Below are 23847 nucleotides of genomic sequence, written 5' to 3'. Positions count from 1 at the left end.
ACCCGTTCCATTTAGGGCAGCACACACAATTATACAAAAAGTAATGGATGGAATGCTTCAGTTAATCTCAGCCACTGGTAATTGCTCAGACCTCATCGCAGTCCATTATTTTGCACACCATGCCACCTCAGTTGTGACCTACCCATATGCAAAACAGTCTTGTCTATGTTCCATTGGGAACAATGCAGTCCAAACTTCCAAGCAAAGTCCTTCCTGAACCGGAATACAAACAACCTAGGACCGGTTTTGCCCTAATTAGGGTTTATCAGCCAGGTATAGCTCAATCCACAATGTGCACGGGACTATTTAACATTAAATTGACCCTCCCTTCCACAGCATTAAAATCAAGAAGGTGTGATTGTCTTGTGATCAACATGTTTCTACACTTTACTATGTCCACTCGGGACTCGGCATTTATCAGGTGCCCTGAAAACCATACCATATAGTTAGGGTAACTTTGCAAATCTCTTGTAGATTCCCCCATCATGGCGGCCCTTGGAAATGTGAAATATCATGTGTCTTAATCGTGTTAAATCTCTCAGAATGGTAATCGCATTCACAAATAGTTCAGCATATAATTTTTTGGTGTTGCATTTGTGGCCTCTAGCCAGCAGTACTCTGAAGTTCGCTGCTTGTTTTTTTTTTTAATATATATATATATTTTCTCAATATGAACATAAATTGCAGCAAAAGATTATACTAGAAATAAAAACATTGCGAAAAGACAAATTTTCCTTTGTTCAAATTAGCCATAAATCTACAGCGATATTAATTCACAATCCAATAAAGTGCAACAGCTAAAAGGTTATATCTACAGTACAGAAAAATGGTGCAGTTTCATTTAATCAAGTTGAATTCATCCTAAATACACAACCATAAAAGACACTTCATGAGGAATAGCAGCAGAAAATATAATAGGCATGATTAAAAAATACCAACAAGCTAAAAAATGTAAATAGGTTGATAACTCACTCACTCTGAGTAAGCAAGGAGATCCAAGCTGAAAGTGGCCCCCAGATCCTTTTTCCTTTAATCCTTCCCTTCATGTCTCTTTATAAAGTGCCATCTCTATGTTATAAATGTGCAGGAAGCGCCCTTTCCATTGCTGGATGGTCGGAGGTAGAGGACCCAACCAGGCTGAGGCTAGGCACAGCCTGAGGACTGACATCGCTATAAAGATTAGCTCTTTCCCAATTCTCCTATCAGGTTCAGCTCTTCCTAGTAACATACGCTGAGGTGACAGAGGGATATCGTCTTTCAATACATCCTGTAAAAACCTGGTTATTTCCCGACTTATTGGTTCTGTGCTAGGACGGGTGTAAAATATGTGAACCATATCCGTGCCTGCTGCCCTGCATCTGAAGCATCGGGACCCCTTCGCTCCTCCCCATTTAGCAATTTTCGCAGGTGTTCTGTATAAATCATAAAGCGTTTTAAGATGACTGCAGGTTGGCGGAGCACAATGTAGTGCTCCCCGTTTTTAATGATATTTTTTTTAAAAGGGATCCGGAAGCCTGAGCCTATCCTGCCACCTCATACTATGCTTATCCAGGTCATCCGGGACCTCCTCCAACAGACAACCATATAATTGTAAAATTGAGGGGCTTGTATCCTTTATTAATATTTTCATTAGGGGGACCTGTGCAAATCCTGCCGCTTCTCCGTCTTTTTAAAGAAGAAAATCCCTCAGCTGTAAATATTTGAAAAAGTCTTGAGGGCCAACTTTAAATCTTTCCCTAACCACTTCAAAAGAAGCAATGTGGCATCCAGCCAAAAGACCCCCTACCCTACCAATACCAGCCCTTTCCCACCTTGCTAAAAGTCATCTTGCAGGATCCTCTGTAGCTGATCATTCCTGAGCAAGGGGGTGAACCTACTGAATCTGCCCACCCCAAGCCTTTTCCGAACACCTGCCAGGTTCCAAAATCCCGTAATTAAGGTCTTAAACCGCTTTTTTTTAAAGTAGCTTCCTTCATAAAAGTTCAGTAGGCAGCCACTAGCCCTTGTCCCTATCAGGATCTCAAATATCGATGGGACATATCTAGGGTCATCCCCTGCTCTAGCCTTGTTGCTGAATAGAGGCCCATAATACTGCAATACTGCTGCCAAATAATATAGCTTGACTGTAGGGAGCCCCCACCCCCTCGCTAGGTACACAGAAATGCATTTGCCCTCCTTGTTTTTCCATAGAACCAGATAAACCTAGCGACCACTTTATCAATTAGCTTAAACCAATCATTGTGTATCTCAAGGGGTATTGTTTGAAAAATGTAAAGTAGTTTTGGCAGGCTCCTCATTTTGACTAAATTACATCTCCCCTTATTGAGAGTCTCAGATTATCTCATCGACAAAGATCCTTCTTAATTTTCCCCATAATGGGGGCAAGGTTTAGATCTACTATTGCTTCAACCTTTGCTGTGATGGTTATTCCAAGATAAACTGCTTCATTGACAATCCTATTATCAGAGGCGGGGTAAATCTATCAGAACCTGTGTTTTAACCCTGTTCAATAAAAACCCAGGTTAAATCCCAAAATTTTCAGCTATAGTTTCGACAGCACACAACGCTCTATCGGGGTCGGTAGTGATTAAAGCCACATTGTCGGCATAAGCCAGTATCTTAGTGTCCCAGCCCTGCATGCTGACAAGGATAATATCATTGGAGGCTTCCAGTCATCTGAGGAACGGATCTAAATATAATGCAAATCCAGCAGGGGAGAGGAGGAACACCCCTGCCTTGTTCCTCTTTCGATTGAGAATGGCTTAGACTCTTCCCCCGTTATTCGCACTCGGGCTGTAGGTTTGATGTACATAGCCCATACTGCCTTGATAAAAGATGTCCCAAGGTCATTAGCCTCCAAGATCTCCCAAAGATAACTCCATGACACCCTGTCAAAAGCCTTCTCAGAAGCTAGAAAAGCAACCCCCATGGGCTTCGCCAGGACCTCTGTGGCATTGAATAATGTGATTACCCGCCTAACATGATCTACCGTTCCCCCTCCTCTGAATGAAGCCATGCTGACGGGCTGAAACAAGGTACTGCATTACTTTATTCAATAGAGTTGCTATGATTTTGGAGTATACCTTAGCATCGCTGTTTAAAAGTGTCATGGGTCTATAGGATCCCAACAGAATAGGGTCTTTACCTTTCTTTAAAAAAATAACGATGTTGGCAGTGCCCCAAGAGTCTGGTGGTGCGGCCCTGTCCCTGACTTCCTTAACTAGCCCAAGCATATCCGGACAGACCTCCTCATAAATTTTTTATAAAATTCTAGAGGTGTATCGTCCGTTCCTGTCGCTCTGCCTGAGGGGAGACCCTGCAGAGCCACCTCAAATTCTTCCAGGGAGATGTCCAAACCCAGAAGAAGGCTCTCCTCCTGGGAGAGCCTCACCCTTGGTACAAAATACAACTGTTCATTTATCTCCAACCAGTGGAGCTTTATATAAATCCTCATAAAATTCCCTGAAAGCCTGCCTCACCTCAGCAGGGTCTGAGACTACTATACCTTGCATATTCCTAACCTGCCCTATATGCCTTGTAGTCAGCTGCTGTCTAGCCCGGACAGCCAGGTGTCAACCCACACTTTCGCTGTATTCATAACATTCCTGTCTCCTTGCGAGGTACCTCGCGGTCTTCTCAGCGTTCAAATCGTGCAGGCATGCTTTTGTAATGGCAATTGAATTCAGTATTGGAGACTCGTTGCCCACCAAGGCCATCTAGCTATTTAATTCTGTCTCTAGAAGGCAGAGTTTCTGATATAGCTCTTTTATCAGTCCTATCCCCTTCTTTTGTTTATCTAGACTATACTGCAGGGTTTCCCCCCTCGCTGACCCCTTAAATGCGTCCCAGATCATTCCTGAAGGGAAGGGGTACTATCCCTATTAATGTTGAGAAAATTCGCAATCCAGCCCTTCATATACTTAACATATTCTTGATCGGATAAAAGTGCGCTCTCAAATGTCCATCTCCTACATCCCTTTGTTAACCCAGTAAATGGGAATTCCAGCAAAATAGGGTTAAGGTCTGACATGACTCTAGGAAAGAGCTCCACCTGGGCCTCCTTAAGTAAAGGTGGTGAAACTAGAAAATAATCTAATCTAGCGAACTTGCCATGCTGGGCGGAGTAATAAGTATATCCAGGGTCCTGAGCTTTCAAACTCTGCCAGACATCCAATAGACCAATATGTCTTAATAAATTCTTCAGAGACCTCAGAGGTTGCGGTTTGCGCCCTATGCTGGAACTCTATTCTCCCCAGAGATTCTTCTGGATCCATTAATATTTAGGTCCCCACAAACTACCTAAGGTGCTGGCCAGGAGGGTAATTAGATAGCTAACAAAATCAGTACACCTGGATCCTCTAAGACAGGAGCATAAACTGAACATAATGTAAAAGAGCCACTACCTGCTCTACATTTCATCATTGCCCATCTGCTGTTCTTATCCACTGATTTTCTCCCTGGTGTAATAGCATCCCCTTTCACTAATATTGCTACCCCCTTGGTCCTTACTTCCTATGTTGTGTGGCAGGCAACTTCTAACTCAAGAGCATTCAGCAAATTACTATAATTCCGGGCTATGTGGGTTTCCTGAAGACAGTACACATCTGCTCGTAGGACTTTTAGATCTTCTCGAACTTTTCTCCTTTTAGCACTGCCATTAAGCCCACAGATGGTAATGGTGGCAATACAGATATTAGCCATTACTCCAAATCATATTTCTAGCCATCCAGAATGTCCTGCCACAGTTGATCAAGACTATGTACTGCAAAATAGAACTCCCCCGTCCATTTCATATACACACTGTGCTCTGCACTTCGATGCTGCCAAAAAATCCATAAAGAAAACAAAATGTTGCTGCAATTTACATAACTTTTCTACAGTCACCCGTCCTTCCCCACCCCCTCTGACGACCCCCCCTCCTACCATTGAAAGCAGTCAGACCAACCAGGTCTGTGTGATAGAGATGGCAAGGGCCCACGCAAGCTCCCACCCTTAAACCCCCATATACCCTCATCCCAGAATAGAAACTAGTGCCTACCAGTTAAGGTGAGAAGATTCAACTAAGAGAGTACACTTCTTATATCAATGAAAGAAAACTAAGAAAGTAAGAGAAGGAAGATAAAGTATATTACCCCCGTGAAGAAATGTAGATGTAGCCTTCCACTGAAGAGAGCCGGATACCGATCCTCTCACCCTCCAGGTGGATCTCAGTCTCACTGCGGCGTGGTCTGCCCACCCCCTCAGTCAGCACGTGGATCGCACCGAAGCTGCTCTTGCCCCGCGCTTGTGGTCCGACAATGCCGCTGGCAGCTTCCCTCCAGTCCAGCCAGGGCTTCGACCGCCCGGCGAGCCGTCGATTCATCAGTCAGTGCACAGTCACCGGCATAGATAAACCAAATCAGGGGGCGTTAAGATGGGAGCTCTAGCGCAGTTATCCTACGTAATCACAATATTGCTTACACCGAAGTTCGCTGCTTGTTAATTGTTAATTCACCCAAAAACATATAAGTAGCATGTAGGATAAAATAGGATCATGGTCCTTTATTTCCTTAATCAACTACTGGCGAGTAGAGGACTGAGTTTTTAACTATAGTACCCACACACCTGCATGGTTATTAAGATATTATTTGAGATCACTGAGTGTTTATGCACTAACACTCCACAAATGTAAAATTGTCTTGCTGAAAAGTAGCCTCCAAGTTTTCGTTGACTTGACAAGGAAGGTCAACGAGGTTGATGGTTTGTATTTCTGTAGTTTCCGTAGACTAATGATTTCATTGTAGGGAGTCTGTGTTTGAGTGTGGTTAGTGGTTACAATTCCATTTGCATACTCAGCCCTTTATCCTCCTGCGCAACAGTAAGTTGAGTAATATTAGATATACAAATGTTATCAGTGCCTAGAAAATGTTCTGGTAATTTGTGCTTTACCAGAAAAGAATGTTAGGAAACTCCTAAAGCTATATTAACTTTTAAGTTTTAGTCCAGATCTACTCCTGGGTCATTTCTATGTTTTTTGTCATCCTCATTTATGCCATTTTTGAGATACGGATAGACAAAATCCCCGTCTTATGGAAGTTTTCTGGTTGGGGATTCTTCTCATATTTCTGACTGAGGGGACTGCCCTCCTTTACTGTAGTGAGATTATGTCTTACAAAACCTCCAAATTCTTCGGAATAATCACTCACAGAACCACCGTGGTGATCACCCCTGAATTTGCTGTTGCATAAAATGTAATCATTGGACATCCCTCCCTACCCTACCTTATGTTCTTGTTCCACATTTCCCAAAATTTAACCCGGTTGCTTTTCCCTCTAGATTGATCTAGCTTTCTAAATTTTTCTACAGAAGACCGCCATTCAATTGCGCTCGGGGGAGTTGCAACTATCCACTTTACGCATATCTCTCGCCAATCAATAAAATTAGCATGAATAATAATTGTTTTTGATTATTATTTAAAGCAGGAGGGGAGCCATTACTTTCCATCACACCAAAAATAATAGTAAATGTGCTTACCTCAATATTCAGCTCTAAGGCTTTAGCGATAATCTTCCCCATTTCTTCCCAAAATATGTCAAGGTGGGGGCACTGGTGGAACATGTGGATATCATTTGCTTTTGGTTCCCCACACTTTGGGCAGTTTTTCACCACATGCGTGTTCATTTTGGTTAATTTTTCTGGCGACCAACATGACCTGTGTAAAGTAAAGAGATGTTTTTTCCTAAGAGGTGCGGATACTATAATTTGCCATAATAAAGCGCAGGATACGTGCCATAGATGCTGCAAGTCTTGTGTTGGGAAGTTCTTTCTCCATAAGTCTTCTGGTAAGGTGGATTCTTCATCTTCTGTTCGTATCAGGCGCCAGTACCACTTCGATATTTCTTTTCTTGCTGGATCACTTTGCAATTAATTTTCCAGCTCCACGGTATCTTCCAAAGTTTTCTCTTGGTCCTTTGCCCAACTTGTCAACTGGTAGTAGTTAAACCTGGACAACTTTCCATCTGCCCCTGCAAGCAGGTAGTCCCAGCTTTGCAAAGTTCCTGCATTGATCAGTTGCCCCCTCTTTGTAAATCCTGCCTCCTTTATTGGGCCTACTTAAGTGTCTTTTAAGCATTCAGGAGTTCCAGGTGAGTTCCAAATGGGTGCTAGACTACTATAATATGGAATCTTCTAAATTATTCTTACCTCGTACCACAGCTTACAAGCTGCACCCAATAATTTTAACTTGATCTTCTTAAAATATTTTGGATGACCAAATTTATATAGACAGCAGTCCTCATCTGTAACAACTTTCCAATATGGGGTGTAGAGGGAGTGAGCTCTAAGAAGGATTCTGATGTTATTAAATTGAAAGGCTCTGCAGTAAAAAAGGAGATCAGGGCTTGCGATACTACCTTGATTCTTCCTCCTGCGTAACTTTTTAGGCGCAATCCTTATGCCTTTCGAAGCCCATATAAACCATTTAATTTCACCTTGAATCTTTTTAATCCACGGAGTGTTAAAATCCAGTGCAATAGCATTAAAAATAAGAGAATTTGGGCAGTATAGACATTTTTATGATCTTGGATCTCCCCATAAATGAGAGAGGTAAACCACTCCAGGATCTTAACAACTTTCTCGTCTCCTTCACTTTTAAGTCAAAGTTTACTCAAGCAATTTCATCAATTTTGTAAAAAATTTCTATCCCCAGGTATTTAATTCTGTTTTTTGTTGCTACTGTTAATGATTGAGAACTCCATTGCATTATTTCTGTTTTCTGATGATTAACCTGATAACCGTAGATCTCGCCAAAATCGTCTAACAGCTTTGTAATAATGGGGAGAGACATGTTTAGGTCACTTGTAAACACCATCAAATCGTCGGCGTATAAAGCCACTTTCTTAACCCATCCTTTAAAGTTAAAAGGGATAACCTCTTCTGATTTTCTTTTTAGTTAGCTAGAGGCTCTATATAAAGATTAAATAGATGAGGGGAAAAGGGGCAACCTTGTCTTGTGCCTCTTTTAATTTGGATTTTTTGGGTAGATTGCCATTTGAGTATTTTTGCCACCGGGGCGGCATATATATTCGTTACTACTCTTAGATAATTATCACCTAACCCATGGTGAAGCATTGCTCTACACAGAAACGCCCAATTCACTCAGTTGAATGCCTTTGTGGTGTCAAATGTAAGGACCGCTAGTGGGATATTTTCTTAGATAAAAGTCCAATTGGTCGTACACTGCTCTACCTACCAGCGTGTTGCCCCAAAGAATTGTGGTCCCTGAAGTCAGCGTCGGCGGGTACGCCTATGCCCGAGTCTTGAGTGCAAGTAAGTGTAGCGTTAGCCATCCCTGGACACGTGTTTCGAGGTAGTTGCCTCTAGTCAGCAGGGAGTAGGTGAGTGTGTAGGGTTGCTGTGTAGGCTGCTAAAATAAGTGTTCTCAGGTAAAGTACCTCTCGTAGCGCGCAGGTGCGTAACCATGAGCTCGTCAGCTCCACCGGCTCAAGGAGCCTGAATATTAACAAAAGTCCAATTGGTCGCACACTGCTCTACCTACCAGCGTGTTGCCCCAAAGAATTGTGGTCCCTGAAGTCAGCGTCGGCGGGTACGCCTATGCCCGAGTCTTGAGTGCAAGTAAGTGTAGCGTTAGCCATCCCTGGACACGTGTTTCGAGGTAGTTGCCTCTCGTCAGCAGGGAGTAGGTGAGTGTGTAGGGTTGCTGTGTAGGCTGCTAAAATAAGTGTTCTCAGGTAAAGTACCTCTCGTAGCGCGCAGGTGCGTAACCATGAGCTCGTCAGCTCCACCGGCTCAAGGAGCCTGAATATTAACAAAAGTCCAATTGGTCGCACACTGCTCTACCTACCAGCGTGTTGCCCCAAAGAATTGTGGTCCCTGAAGTCAGCGTCGGCGGGTACGCCTATGCCAGAGTCTTGAGTGCAAGTAAGTGTAGCGTTAGCCATCCCTGGACACGTGTTTCGAGGTAGTTGCCTCTCGTCAGCAGGGAGTAAGTGAGTGTGTAGGGTTGCTGTGTAGGCTGCTAAAATAAGTGTTCTCAGGTAAAGTACCTCTCGTAGCGCGCAGGTGCGTAACCATGAGCTCGTCAGCTCCACCGGCTCAAGGAGCCTGAATATTAACAAAAGTCCAATTGGTCGCACACTGCTCTACCTACCAGCGTGTTGCCCCAAAGAATTGTGGTCCCTGAAGTCAGCGTCGGCGGGTACGCCTATGCCCGAGTCTTGAGTGCAAGTAAGTGTAGCGTTACTCCCTGCTGACGAGAGGCAACTACCTCGAAACACGTGTCCAGGGATGGCTAACGCTATTCACACTTGCACTCACGACACGAGCATAGGTGTATCCGCCGACGCTAACTACAGGGACCACAGTTCTTTGGGGTAACACGCAGGTAGGTCAGCAGTGTGCGACCATTTTGTTGTAACTATTTAGTGGCTCTCTGAGCCGGGGAGTCGACGGACTCAGGTTACGCACCTGCGTTGCTACGAGAGGTACTAGACCTGATAATGATTTTAGCAGCTTACATTGCAACCCTACACTCTTTCCTACTCCCTGCTGACGAGAGGCAACTACCTCGAAACACGTGTCCAGGGAAGGCTAATGCTATTCACATTTGCACTCACGACACGAGCATAGGTGTATCCGCCGACGCTAACTACAGGGACCACAGTTCTTTGGGGTAACACGCAGGTAGGTCAGCAGTGTGCGACCATTTTGTTGTAACTATTTAGTGGCTCTCTGAGCCGGGGAGTCGACGGTCTCAGGTTACGCACCTGCGTTGCTACGAGAGGTACTAGACCTGATAATGATTTTAGCAGCTTACATTGCAACCCTACACTCTTTCCTACTCCCTGCTGACGAGAGGCAACTACCTCGAAACACGTGTCCAGGGATGGCTAACGCTATTCACACTTGCACTCACGACACGAGCATAGGTGTATCCGCCGACGCTAACTACAGGGACCACAGTTCTTTGGGGTAACACGCAGGTAGGTCAGCAGTGTGCGACCATTTTGTTGTAGATATTTTCTTGGATGGCGATATCAATGGCTCCAATTAGCTGGTGTGTAAGATCATGCATTTGTCTCCCCTTAATGAAGCCTATTTGGTCTTCGTGTATTAATTTATCAGTAATACCCCATAGTTTTGTTGCCAGGATCTGCGTATAGATTTTATAATCATTGTTTAAAAGAGAGATAGGTATATACGACTCACATTTCATGGGGTCCTTTCCTGGTTTTAAAATCAGGCTGATGGTAGCGTCATTCCAAGATTTTGGGAGTGCTAAACCTTTGCTAAAGACTATGTTAAAAAGATCCACTAATCTAGCAGCCTGTATTTCTTTTAGAACCATATACACTTAGTTTGGAAGTGTCTGGGCCTGCTGCCTTCCCTCTTTTCAATCTTTTTTAAAGTGCCCATCACTTCTTCTATAGTAATTTCTGCATTTAACATCTCACATAATTCAGCCTCTAGCCTTGTAACCGCAGATTCTCTAAAACCAGAATCCACTAAATTACAGGGAACCTCTAGATCCTAGTCATAAAGAGATTGAAAAAGATCTGTAAAAGCTTTCTCTGTCCCTTGATCGTCCACTACCTGTCCTCCCCGGGAATCTCCCTGTATTGCCATGATTTTGTTTCTATTAGAATCAGTCTCAATTTTCCATGCAAGGAGTTTCCCGCTACCATTCCCATATTCGTAATTTGGTAAAAACTACTAGCTTCCCATCTTTTCCTTACCCTTTCCTCCAGAAAATTTGACAGATCGCACTTCTTTTTAAAGATTTCCTCCTTTGCTCTTTTTTGTTCTGAGCTAGAGATTGCTGGGTCATAAATCCTATGTTGGTCTGAAAAATCTAACTAATTGATTTATGGTTCGTCTGGTCTCCTTATTTCTTGTGGTGGCTAAACCAGTCAGAGTACCCCTGACAACCGCTTTGTAAGCATCCCAAACTACCTGGGTTGATGTTTCCCTATTTGAGATATTTTGAAAATAATCCTGCGTTATGAACTTTAGTCTGTCAATAACCTGTTCGTCTAAGAGAAGTGTACGATCTAGTGTCCATCTTGTTTCACCCTGGAAAGGGCCCAGGCTTATTTCTATATAGACTAGGGAATGGTCAGATTAGTGAGCAGGTACATGTTCTACTTTTATTACGTTGTTACTTAATATTTTCTCTATCAGGAAGAAATCAGTTCTTGATGCATAACAGTACTTGTGGTTTTTGTAGGTAAATGTATTACTTCGATTACCTTTACTGTTCCAAACGTCCACCAAGCCTAGATCCTCCCTAAATCTGTTCAGCCATTCTCTCATTTTGGGGAGATTCAAAGCTTTCCCTGGCGGATGTCTATCATTTTTAGGGTCTTATATTAGGTTGAAGTCTCCTCCCAAAATAATTGGGACAGATACGTCAATTAATTGGGCATATAACAATTGAAGCGGAGCCGGATCGTATATATTTGGGCTGTAATACCCGACCATAATATATGGATTTCCCTCTAGTTTTATTTTAACCGCTGCCCATCTTCCCTTCAAGTCTACATACTCTTCTAGAATTGTTATATCTGACGGTTTTTAATGATTATAGCCACTCCCTTAATACAACAAACTTGGCTTGTGCAAACGTAACTGTCAACCCACTTTTGGTGCTTCATAATTTCTCTCCATTCGGATTTTACAAGGTATGTTTCCTGCAACATTATAACATCACTTTTAACTAATTTCAGATATTCAAAAAAAAAATGATTTCTTCTCCTAACTCTAAGACCATTTACATTCCAAGATATGATCTTTATTTTATTTCTACCCAATATTTTATTCATTGTATCTTGGTCTCTCTCCCTTTTCCTCCTTAAAGGTCTTTCTTGCTCTACCGGGATCTTGACTAACCTTGTGTCTTGCACATCGGACATTATTTTTTTATATTTTTTTCCCTAATGCTCCCCACCAACGAAAAAAGAACTGTGCTCCTAAACAATAACCTTACAGTCCCCACCCTCCCCAGGAGAACCGTCTCTACTGTCATTGGACAATACTAATTGTCCTGTTTCGAGCTCCTTCGTCACAAGGTCCTGAATTACATTTGGAGTGACTCCCTACTTTTGTGATTTAATTTGCTCTATTAGTTTAACAACTTCTTTTGACTCTGTAAAATTATGTCTGATTCTTCCACATGCTCCTTAGTGAGGCTGGGAACTTCAGTTGGACTATTGCCCCTAATGACCTAAGGTCCTGCATATAATTCCATAGCTCCCACTGTCTATCTTGTGTAACTCTTGACAAATCAGACCTGATTTTAAAGTTATAATCTCCTTTGGAGAAGTTGCCTGCTTTTAAAGCGTCATGCAGAATCTTTTCTTTCAGAGTATAGGTTTTAAAGTTAACTAGTATTTTCTGAGTATTTTTCCTCATTTTGCCTAGCCTAAAGGGGTCTCTGTGCACTCTTTGGATGTGATCCTCCAGCGTTTTCTCACCTAACCCAGAGAAATAATCAATTAATAATTTAACCACAAAGTTTTTTAGGTTTTGTCCTTCCGGGATATTCAGTAATCGCAGATTATTTCGCCTTGAATTATTTTCCAATATTTCAATCTTTTCTCTAAGCTCTTTTTCGTTTATTCTTAGCTTGTCGATTTCCCCCTGGCAATTTTTTATCCCTTCACGAGTTTGTTTCGTCATGTTTTCCATAACTAACACTCGATCCATCAGAGAATTAACCTTTGATTCAAGAGCTTCACATGCAGCCTGAATTGTTTCCGAATTTTTTCCCGATTTTGCAAAGTTTGTTCTCATCTCTGCTATTAATGTCCCCAACAGGTTATCCGTCCCAGCTTGCAGGGATTGCTCTAAACTTTTCCTCTGATCACTTAAAAGCATGCTCTGGAGTACTTGACTATCTGCCTCTGAGCCTCCCTGGAAAACGTCTTGGGGGTCTACCCCCACCTCTTTGGGGTTTTCCGTCTTAGTGCATGAAACCGGTTTTGTACCACTACCCCAAACAGGTAACACCTCAGTTTTTTCTCACCCCGCTAATGCGGTTTTCTTCCTCAGAAGTTGAAATGTTACGTGACAATTTCTCTTGTACTCTAAAAAAAAGTAGCAAAGGGAGGGAGTCACTTTTATTTTTGCCCCTTGTCTACTTTGATCAGCTTTAGCAGCTTTGGCGGCTTTAGTTGAAATAACCGCAATACTTCCTTACCTTCTCTGAACCTTCTGTCTTTCCCCCAACTTCCTACTATTTTTTTATTGCTACTATGGCTGGGGTGCTTACTCGGTCCTCACCTGAGGAGCTTCGACTTGCCTTTTCTGCAATTTCGGCAACAAAATGCCTATTTCTTAAAACATAACACGGACCCGGATTTAAGGGGGTTCTTTTTATGGGGGGGGATTTTTTGGCGCTTTACAGTGACTAACGATTCTGCCACCTGTACAGAACTTTCTGCCTGGGATTTGACTGAGATACTTGGAGTTTACAATGCCCCTCTTTTCCCCTCCCTCTTACCGGTTTCATACACACTAATTTGTGATCTTTATCGCCTTTCTCACTTCTGCCCAACCCAACGTCGAGGGACTGTTAATCCAAACTCAGTTGCGTGTAGGCCGTATTCCTTCTAAGTTAAACCTACTCCACCTAAGGCCGTTACTCCGGGAGTCTTTTTTAACGATATTACATGCCTCGGTCAGATGGAGCTCACGACCGGACGTCCTAACCGGCCGCCATGTTCTCCCTACATGTTGTGTTGAGTAAGCTAGTCTAGCTCCTGGGTCATTTCTGAATTTCAGGAAAACTCACACATTGCCCCCTCGAGCGTCATTTAGTCCAAACATTCTTACACAATATTACAAACACTTGAGGTCATGGCACTGCCAGTTTTTACATTCATGAATTGAAAAACATACCATAGCACTTCCCAGTCAAATGTAATCTATGAATAGGCAAAGAAACACTGAATCATAGCCAGGCAAAACAAAGACGCATGGTTAATGGATTGCACAAGGCAAGCTATATGAAACCATGTAAGTCTTTGCCAAGTAACTTACTATTCTCCTATTGTCTTTATGGCCAAAGCGGCATTTTAGGTAGCACTGAGACGATCCTGTGCAAGTCTTTAAGATTTATAGACTAAGGCTTAATGAGTAAAACAAGTGGTCCTGAACCAATGTATTAAACACACCACCCTGCTTTTTGATGCTTTCCATTGTAAGGATTAAGAACGTTAATCTATAAATTAGCAAGTAGGCGAGAATTTATAGTCCCTTACCGGAAACTACTTCACCAGCACAGATAATTTTATATTTCATTTATTCACGTGCACCCCCACCATACCATCACAGAAAAATCAGGTATGGCTACTCAAATGCTCACAATGCAACTAAAATAGTAGACCTTGTTTGGGACGGTGGGGGGAAGTTAGCATGTATACAAGGCAGAGAGGGCTTAGTAGAAACAAGGAGTGCAGAATGTAGAAAATCGTTCTAAAGTAAGGATTAGAAAACGTTTCCTGGGTTTTCCTGTTTTTTTACTTTGAGTAATATTGAGACAAACTTGTGTAGCTGCATATGACTCCAGTGCTGCAGCGTTACGAAGCCACCTTTAGGTCAAGACAACAGTCGTGCATTGAAAGGACCTCTACTTACAGCTGGGATTCTGAGCTGAACCGCCTTTTGTGCTCTGCAAAAAAAATAACTCCAGTCCGATTCCAGTGCCTGCAAATCGGGAGAACGGAGGCTTTGGGACCAAGACTGTACATCACTAAGTTGAATGGTCTATACTTTACGAGGCAGTCTATCTTTAAGGATGGCACCTAAGGGTGTTACAAAACTGTAAGGGAGTTCTTTACACGATCATGTACAAATTGTCATTGTGTAGTTAGTTGGCACTCTGTACTTACAAAACACTTGATGGCAATATTTTAGTAATCTATTCCATTCCATAACTTTATTTCGGTCTCGAGGACAATAAAAGTGCATTGTCATAAAAACACAAGAAATATGTACAGTTAAATACAGACTGATACGTAACCTTACAATTATTTAATCTATCAGTGTTAACACAAGACTGTACATTTAAAAGCCTTTTGACCAAAAATAAAGTGCATTACTTATTCTGTTCGGACCAGGTCCTTATCCGAAAGTGGGATACAGTCCATCCATCTAACAACGAACATAGTCCAATATACATGACAGTATAGAATAGGATTTAGGGCAATGAGACCAAGCTAAAATGATAAAACTGCAATTAAAAATGATGCATTTATAGGAGTTATCTTAAAGTCCACCGTACGTGCCACATTGAATTTTAAAAAACTAGATAAAGCAAAGACGATGGGGGGGATGGGTGTCATGTTTTAAAACTCTCAATGCCTCCGCACAGAGCACAAAACCTAAGTTCCTGCATAGTTGAATAAGACAGCGCTGCCGAGATATTTTATAAGCAGGGCAGAAGAAGAGAACTTGTAATTCTGTCTCTTCCTTGCAGTTGCAAGCAGGGCATCCATGCGAGCGGGTATTAGACCAGTTATTTGTAAAAACATGGAGTGGTAAGGTCCCTAGTCTAAACTGAACGTACAGTTTCCTAGCCAGATTTGGTTGGATGTCATCCAGGAAAGGTTCCAGGCTATATTTGTCTTTGATCTGCATAAAATTGGCTGTCAGGCGGCCGCAGAACGAGCTTTCCTGGGTGACTGAAAGTTTGTATGTTCTATAGGATCTTACCAATTCCACCCGTGAAATTAGGGGGCATGATTCCTCAGGTGAGGTACATAGATCAGCTTTGTCCAGTTTGGTACAAAGGTCCCTTATGTGCTTGAACCAGGGTATTTTTGTAATGCCGGGTAGGCTCAAGAGATCTCTAAATTCTAATCAATAAGTGGTCAGTTCCGGGGTAGCCAACAACCGCCGCAAAGTTACAGGTCTAAGGGCGATCTCTTCACTAATTGGCCTGATACCCAAATCCAAACGTAATGGAGTTAGTAATCCACATTGGACTGACAAGCAGTGTGTTCCACTAAAGTCGTAAATATGATATGTTTGTTTTCATCAAAACAGTGTGTTAATAAAGTTAATTGGCAAAAATGGTCCACAAACAGAATGCATTGTTTGTACCGGTTAGGATGGAGGGAGTAGATTTAGGATTAGGGTTGTTGAATGGTTTTTGTGGGTGACAAACGTTTACCCAGGCACTAATGTTTTATGAGATTTTTAGGTCTCGCCTACGCAGTGCGCATGCCTTGCATAGGAGGACTTCTAGCCGTCGTTCAGCTCCTTTTCAAAGCACATACTCGTGCTTGTGGCGGCATACACCTTGCGGGAGCGCGCAGCTTCGCGCCACAAGCAAGAGTATGTGCTTCGAAAAAGAGCAGACTGCTCTCTTCGTGTGCAGCGGCGGGCACAAGCGCGCACGGACGCGCGCGCGTGCTCTCCACTCCACTCCACTCTTCCGTTTCTCCTTCTCTCTTTTCGATTCCGTTTCCCTTGTACCACTGTAACCCCCACTCTTTCAAAACACCTCTCCCTTTAACCCTGATCTCCCTGCCCCTCTTCTCTATTCCTGATCTTGCTTCTCTAATTATCGCATTGTTTTTTTCTTCTTCATATATACCTCTCCATCTCCGTTCTGTTCCTAGAGTTCTCGCGCTCACTTTCAGCCCCACCGCCTTCACCTCCCCAACCTCACTCCACCCTCTATCTCGTAGGCCCCAGTCCGTCTCCCTTTTCTTTCTCTCAATTATGTAACTTATTTTATTCAGTGTCTGCCCTTGCAATCTGTACCACTTGCAGCATGCACAAACATGCCAAGTGTGCTTCTTTCATAATTGGTGGTGTGAAGGTTGGGATCCAGGAAATTGTACGTTTATGCACCGAATGGCTTTCCTACTTGAGTGAAATGTCTGTTTCTGGGCAAATCATCTCTTCTCCGAGCCGTTTCTCGAAGCACTGCTTTGATAAAAAGCGGAAGTACAGAGTTGGTTCAGTTTGCATTATGTACTGAACAAAGCCACGCATTTAAGAGAGAAGTGTGTAAACGGCATCGCATGCTCACTTATCTGATTTAAGTGGAATCAAATTTACATCCACTGTGATGAGATAAAATATGTCTTCCTTCATGGGCTTTGAATAGCAGTTGGCATCTTGCCTTTCCCCCTTGTTGCGGCGTTTGTGTCCAGTGCCCTGCAGTTTAGCCGTCATGGTTTTATTTCTGCAATCTGAATGTATTCTTTCCAATGAAACGTTGGCATCTAACGACTATCTGTTACTACCCAATGGAAACCCAGTAGAGAGCACACGATTACTCGTGTAAAGGATGGAGGGAGCTCTAAAAAGTAGCCCTGGCGTAAACCAGTCTCTCTGCGTGATACCGCCTGCTGAAGAAGGAACTGTCGGTGCCCGCAGGCGGCGATCAGATCGGCTCTCTGCCGACTCCTGGGAGCGGCTCCCAGCTATTGATCTGATCATTGGCGGTAAATCAAAGAAAGTAAAGGGGAGGAAGCAAGGAAACGAGCCGGCAGTCTCATGGGGTCTAGTGGTTTCCGACTCCGATTCACCGTCTTGGTACTACAGCACTCTTCCCTACCGCCTTCGAAATATACCCGCCCCGTCCCTCCTTCCTTCGGTCCCTAAACTGCCTTTTCTGAGAGCCTGACATACGGCTCTGTGTTACATGCATTTGCCAAACAATTTGTTTCATAAACCTACATTTGGCACAGGCAGCTTCATCTTATTAAAGCACATTCCATATTGCTGAGAATAATCCAATATAGATAAATATTTATCTGATGACGTTTGCTGTAAATCTACACATTCTGACAAAAGAAATGACTCAATGCGCAATGAGGCATTTACATCTTTACCATTTAACACCAGCCTTTAATACTATCATCGCTAAAAAAAGAAACTACTCTGCCACGGGCACTCTCTTGTGACCATAAAACAATATATCAGAACAAAACAGAACTTCATGTTAAATACAATGTACATTTACCCTTATGTCTGCTTGTTCTTCGTCCCGATTCACTACTTTGTAACAAAAACAAATTTGGGTGGAGAAAAAGCAAGTACGCGTGCGCGCGTCCTTTATGTTACCTGCCTTCACTGTCATAGGAATGAATGTCTCTTTATCCACGTTTCCGCGCATCTCTCAGAACGGCTTGTAAATGCGTCAGAGGTAAAACTAAAGCAATCTCCTGGTGAGTTCACTTTAAAAATGCACACTATTGGCTTTTCTTGCAACGGGCGACTGAAGCCTAAAATATGGAAAGGAAGACCTACAGTAACCTTCCATTGCAATCCGGCGTGCACTGCTATCAACCCAGCAGTGGGCATGTCATTGGAAGCTTAGGAGGGACGTTTCCCTCCATGGAGAGATGCGCCTCCCTCCCCATATCCCTTATATCCTCTCTGCCTGTGGTTCGCCCTTGTGCAATCTGTTGCTGGAAGACCAGCAGACACGGAGGGAAAGCTGGCGACTCAACCTTCACAACAAAATAGGGGGGGTGTTCCATACCTTGTCCCTCCCAAAACATATATGATCCCCCACCAGAAAACCAGCATTGGCATAGCCAATAGGTCTCGCTTTTGGGACCTTCTAAGTATTTAGTTTTGCAGCTCAATATTCTTGGTGCAATTAATACCAGTGCCCTCAAATGTATGTTCTCTGCTTCAATCACTCTCCCGTTTCTGCCATATGTTCGGTGCCCAGATCTCACTCTGCCCTCCCTCTCCTTGTCTGACTCTGAACAATTTCGCCCCTCCCCATTCCAGCCGGCTCTCTTCCATGTTCGCGCCCTCCTTTCTCTTGTCGGGTTTTCACCTACCATTTGCTTGAAGTGGAATACTTTGTGCCTGCCCATTTGAAGCACTGGACCCTACCCAGCAGGTATCGGCGGCTTTCCAGCGAGACGCTGTTTGACACCCCAAGTGACTTAGTGCAACAAGCATTGGCATAGCCAATAGGTCTCGCCTTTGGGACCTTTTAAGTGTTTAGCCATGCAACAGTTGTTGTTGCACCAAGAATATTGTGCTGCATAATTAAATACTTAGAAGGTCCCAAAAGCGAGACCTATTGGCTATGCCAATGCTTGTTCGATTTTGTTTTAACTTAGGGCAGCCAAGCTTCAATTGTTTGCATAACTTTAGATTTTCAACGCGAATAACAATAGAAATGCTGTAAGTTTATGAAACTATTGACCAACCTTGAACACAGTAATGGAAGGTGTAAATGTGCTGGAATGTTTTTTGCAGTAATTAATGATTAAGGCGCGTGCGTGTGGTATGTCTGATAGTAAAAGGCAGAGTGGGTAGTTGAAATATCTGTACCTAGAGTACTCCGATCGGTGCCAGTCTAGTGATGGATTTTAATCCCTAGGAACAGATTGTCATCACCTACGAAAGATATGGGTGCTCTGTGTGCGTGCTGCGGCCAAGTGCCGGAGCCTTCTATTTAGAAGAATGTTTCCCTTGAGTAGAAGATGTTGGTAAATGAGATTTGTTATTTGCAGGTGGCGGTCAAAACGCAGATTAACTTATTTTTTTTTCTTCCTTTTTTAGCGGCGCAAATTTCAGCACTCTGCTGATGAACCTCGGACCTGAGAACTGTGCGACTCTGCTGCTATTCGTGCTGCTAGAAAACAAAATACTGCTGCACTCGCTCAGGCCGGCCGTGCTGACGGGAGTGGCTGAAGCAGTTGTAGCGGTGAGCCTATTACTGGACCTGATGCACTACTGATATTCTGCACTGTAATATCGACTACTACATTGAGCAGCTTTTCTTGTAAATAAAATGGGGAGGCCTACTTCTGCGTTAGTCAACACTTCACACCTGCCTTGCCCCCAAGTCTCATACTAACTTATGTACATAGCACTTTACACTGCACTTTTAAGCACTGTATAATTGATGTTATGTTAGCACGTTTAATAGAATTGCATTTCTCGACCGTGGAAGTATTCATTGTAGAGTATGTTGTGCCTGGATTTAAACTCGTGGTCACTGCAGATGTCCGCAGCAGTATTATCTCACTGAGACATCTTACGCGGACTCTCACCTTTGTTACCATGGAGACATGCTATAACCTTGCTAACTTTTAGTTGCATTTTATTTTTGAGTCTTTTCCTCTGTTTTCTTTTTGTCAAGTACCTTTGAAATAATTAGTTGTCAATGTGCCCTATTTTTTTCTTCCACTCATTATACATTTATGTACATCCGGGACTTCAAAATGTTTACCATACAACCTTCTCTGTTCACTACTTAAGGGAACACCGAAACATTGTGGCCGTAACTAGACACTAGGCCAAACCTTCACAGAAGTGAGTGCAATTCCATTTGTCTCGCTTAAAGGCTTCACGTCCTAGTTCAAATTAATTTCAGTACCCTGCTTGGTCTTTCTGTAACGCAGTCCTGTTTTCAACTTTCGACAGAGCAGTTTAACATATTTAAGCCTGTTATGTACTGAATAAGTGCACTAAACACCAGATTGGGTGAGTTTCTTCTGTCATCATTAAATACGCACCACTCGCCAAAATCACATTGTCACTAGGTATTGCTCGACTACAGGCTTCGCACAAGGGATCTCCTACAAGCTCTTCTTGACTTCTAGCACAAACGTCCCAGATTGTGCTGGTATCAAGGACATCCCTTTCCAGAGGTATGTAAACTGAGTCTGATGGTCCCAGTACGTCTCAAGGGACGCGTAAGGAGCAGAGGGCTTACTCTAAAATTAAATGTATTTGTTAAACTGCCATAACACAATGTTCTCTAATCCCACCCTGATGCACAGTTCTAAATTGCATAAGCGGTTGTTTATTGTAGTGTGGAATGTATGATACTAAAATACCACTTAATGTTGGAAACAACCAAAGGTTATAGTGACCTTGTATATGGGTACAAATACCAGTTTAAACAAAAAAAATACCCAACTACAATTCAATAGTTATAGTTAATTTCGCGTTACTATAACTTGCGCCATCGCAATACAATGCTTTTGACCCCACGTATTACAACACTCGTGACATGTTCTGTGACCTTATTGATAACATTACTGATGACAACGCAACTGACATCATTGATAACACTGTGCATGGCGCGGTGAGAGTTATAGTTACTTGAAATATCTAGAACTGTTCATTCTCTGTTTTAGTTTAAAATGTTATGCTCGCTCTCGCTTTCTCTCGCTCTCTCTTTCTCTCTTTCTCTCTCTCTCTTTCTCTCTCTCTCTTTTTCTCTCTCTACATGTATATATATAAATTTATTAACTTACTTGTGTGGTAAAGTACCACATTGTAAAGGTACAGTTTGAATAGTATTGTGCTATTTACCTGCGTGATGAAGGTACCACATGGTAAATGATGTGTGGCAAACGTGACCCATCTCATTGTACACACAGTGCAAGTGAACTTGAGCACTAACAACTGGAGTCATTTCTGTAAATACTAGAGGATAAAATTGTTATGTACTCCTCCTCATTTCCCGCCTAAGGCTGTGGCCACATTTCATGTAAATGAAACACTTACATTCTTGCCAGATCTACAATCTATGCCAAAACCAAAGAGTATGAAGATATAATTAGATTGATAATTTCCTATAATACAGAGGTTATTGATATTAGAAGGATAATGAAAAAGCATAGACATCCGCTGGTGGACGATTGGGATCTAAAGGATTGGATTGGACCGTTTCCAAGATTAACATTTAAGAGTGCTCCTTTATCTACAATGCTGACTAACAGTCACTTCCACTAAGTACCGGATAAGGCAGGCCGTACATGGCTAAAATCTGTACAAGGTACAGGATTTTGAAAGCTTAAACTGTAAGGCATGTAAACATGGGGTCTCATTAAGGGAGTACCAGAATAACCCCCAAAAATACCAGATCACAAATACTATTACATGCGAAAATGTGCTTGCTATCTATATTCTCAAACGTCCGTGCAGCCTTTAGTGTATTAGAAGTACAACCTGTCCATTACATAAGCGAATATTAGAACATCTCTGAGCAATCGGGCATAGGTGTGAGTTACCCACTAGCAAGATACTACAGTACTAAACATGGAGGGGGTGAATCTTCATTGCAATATTGGGAGATTGACTTGGTGGAGAAATCATTAAGAGGAGGTAAAAGACACACAATTGATGGACGGAATGCAGAATAAATCAAAACATTCTCCCCCAGTCAAGAGATCTGGGTTAAATCCATCATTCTTTTGCTCACCAAGCCACCCCAGTTTAGACCTGGCCATATGCAAATCAGTCTTGACCCTGTGCCTCACGGGAACAGTTCAGCCTGAACTGCCAAGCCAGGTCCTCCCTGGACCGGACACAAGCATCATAGTACCGGTTTCGGGGTTTCACCCCTCTTCAGCCAGTATAGCTTGAATCCAGTGGCACAGTGAGCCCGGGACCTACGTCTAGGCATACCCGGCGCACTGAGGGCGAGAAAGCAAAAGACACACAATTGATGGATGGAATGCAGAACAAATCAAACATTCTCCCCCCATTCAAGAGATCTGGGTTAAATCCATCCTTCTTTTGCTCACCATGCCACCCCAGTTTAGACGTGGGAGGACCTGGCTTAGCAGTTCGGGCTGGACTGTTCCCATGAGGCACAGGGTCAAGGCTGATTTGCATACGGCCAGGTCTAAACTGGGGTGGCATGGTGAGCAAAAGAATGATGGATTTAACCCAGATCTCTTGACTGGGGGTGAATGTTTTGATTTGTTCAGCATTCCGTCCATCAATTGTGTGTCTTTTGCAGTAAGAGGAGGTGAGACTACTCGCATGGCACTAGCAGGCGGCTGACCCTGTGGCAGGGGGTCCGCGCCTGTAGCTAAAGGAAGCTGCACTACCTGACTTGTTTCCCAGGAAGAGACGCTGTTTTAACTAGCGCTCCTGCATAAAGCGCAGAGGCGCGCTTTTAATCTTCTCTGCTCATCTCTTCCCCCACGGAAATCCTGACGCTCACCTTCCACTCCTTCTGAGTGCACCGGCACGGCACAGCGCTGAACACAGCGGCGGCTCGCAGCAGCTGGGGCCGACATCTTGGATTGGGCTGCTCGGGTGAGGCGAGGCCACGGTCATCTTGGCCACACCCCCACGAGTACCGCCCCTACTTAGGAGCACTGTTCATTGCAATCCTTTGGCACTAGCAGGCGGCTGACCCTGTGGCAGGGGGTCCGCGCCTGTAGCTAAAGGAAGCTGCACTACCTGACTTGTTTCCCAGGAAGAGACGCTGTTTTAACTAGCGCTCCTGCATAAAGCGCAGAGGCGCGCTTTTAATCTTCTCTGCTCATCTCTTCCCCCACGGAAATCCTGACGCTCACCTTCCACTCCTTCTGAGTGCACCGGCACGGCACAGCGCTGAACACAGCGGCGGCTCGCAGCAGCTGGGGCCGACATCTTGGATTGGGCTGCTCGGGTGAGGCGAGGCCACGGTCATCTTGGCCACACCCCCACGAGTACCGCCCCTACTTAAACGGGCCATCATGTGTCGGCGCAGCGGACGAGCGCAGCGGGCGCGACGGAGGCGCGCCGGAGTTGCGCCTGAGTTAAGCCCGTCTGCGCCCGTCCGCGGCCGACCGGGACCCGAGCCCACTCCTCCTGGCCATTTTTATAAATACTCATCTCAGGAACTCCTGCTTTTACGCCCTCACAATCCTGATGGTCCCTTTAAGCACTCCCTAGCCCCACGCACATTGACTTGCATTCAAAGCCTAGGGCTTTCCTCTTCCATCAATGCTGTGCCTCATGCTCAGCCTTTAAAACAACCTTTTCCTGAGCCTCAAACTGCACCCTCTGTAAAACACAGCTTGCGCTGTTACTACCTCAATACTCGGTCCCTGGTCAAAAACCAGATAGACATTT

The 23847-nt window shown here is 43.6% G+C and overlaps 1 protein-coding gene across 2 annotated transcripts in view; it reads left to right on the top strand.

The window, feature by feature from the left end:
* The window catches only part of DENND4C (DENN domain containing 4C), a 1124311-nt gene that overhangs the window by 294749 nt on the left and 805715 nt on the right, over positions 1 to 23847 (top strand). For both annotated transcript variants that reach the window (XM_085634595.1, XM_085634603.1), the window contains one exon: positions 19543 to 19687. In XM_085634595.1, the coding sequence (XP_085490721.1) occupies positions 19543 to 19687 (145 nt within the window). The remainder of the gene's footprint in view (positions 1 to 19542; positions 19688 to 23847) is intronic.

Source organism: Triturus cristatus, chromosome 2_1 (genome assembly GCF_964204655.1).
Source record: "Triturus cristatus chromosome 2_1, aTriCri1.1, whole genome shotgun sequence".
NCBI lineage: Eukaryota > Metazoa > Chordata > Amphibia > Caudata > Salamandridae > Triturus > Triturus cristatus.
This window is presented reverse-complemented; position numbering and strand designations above follow the sequence as displayed.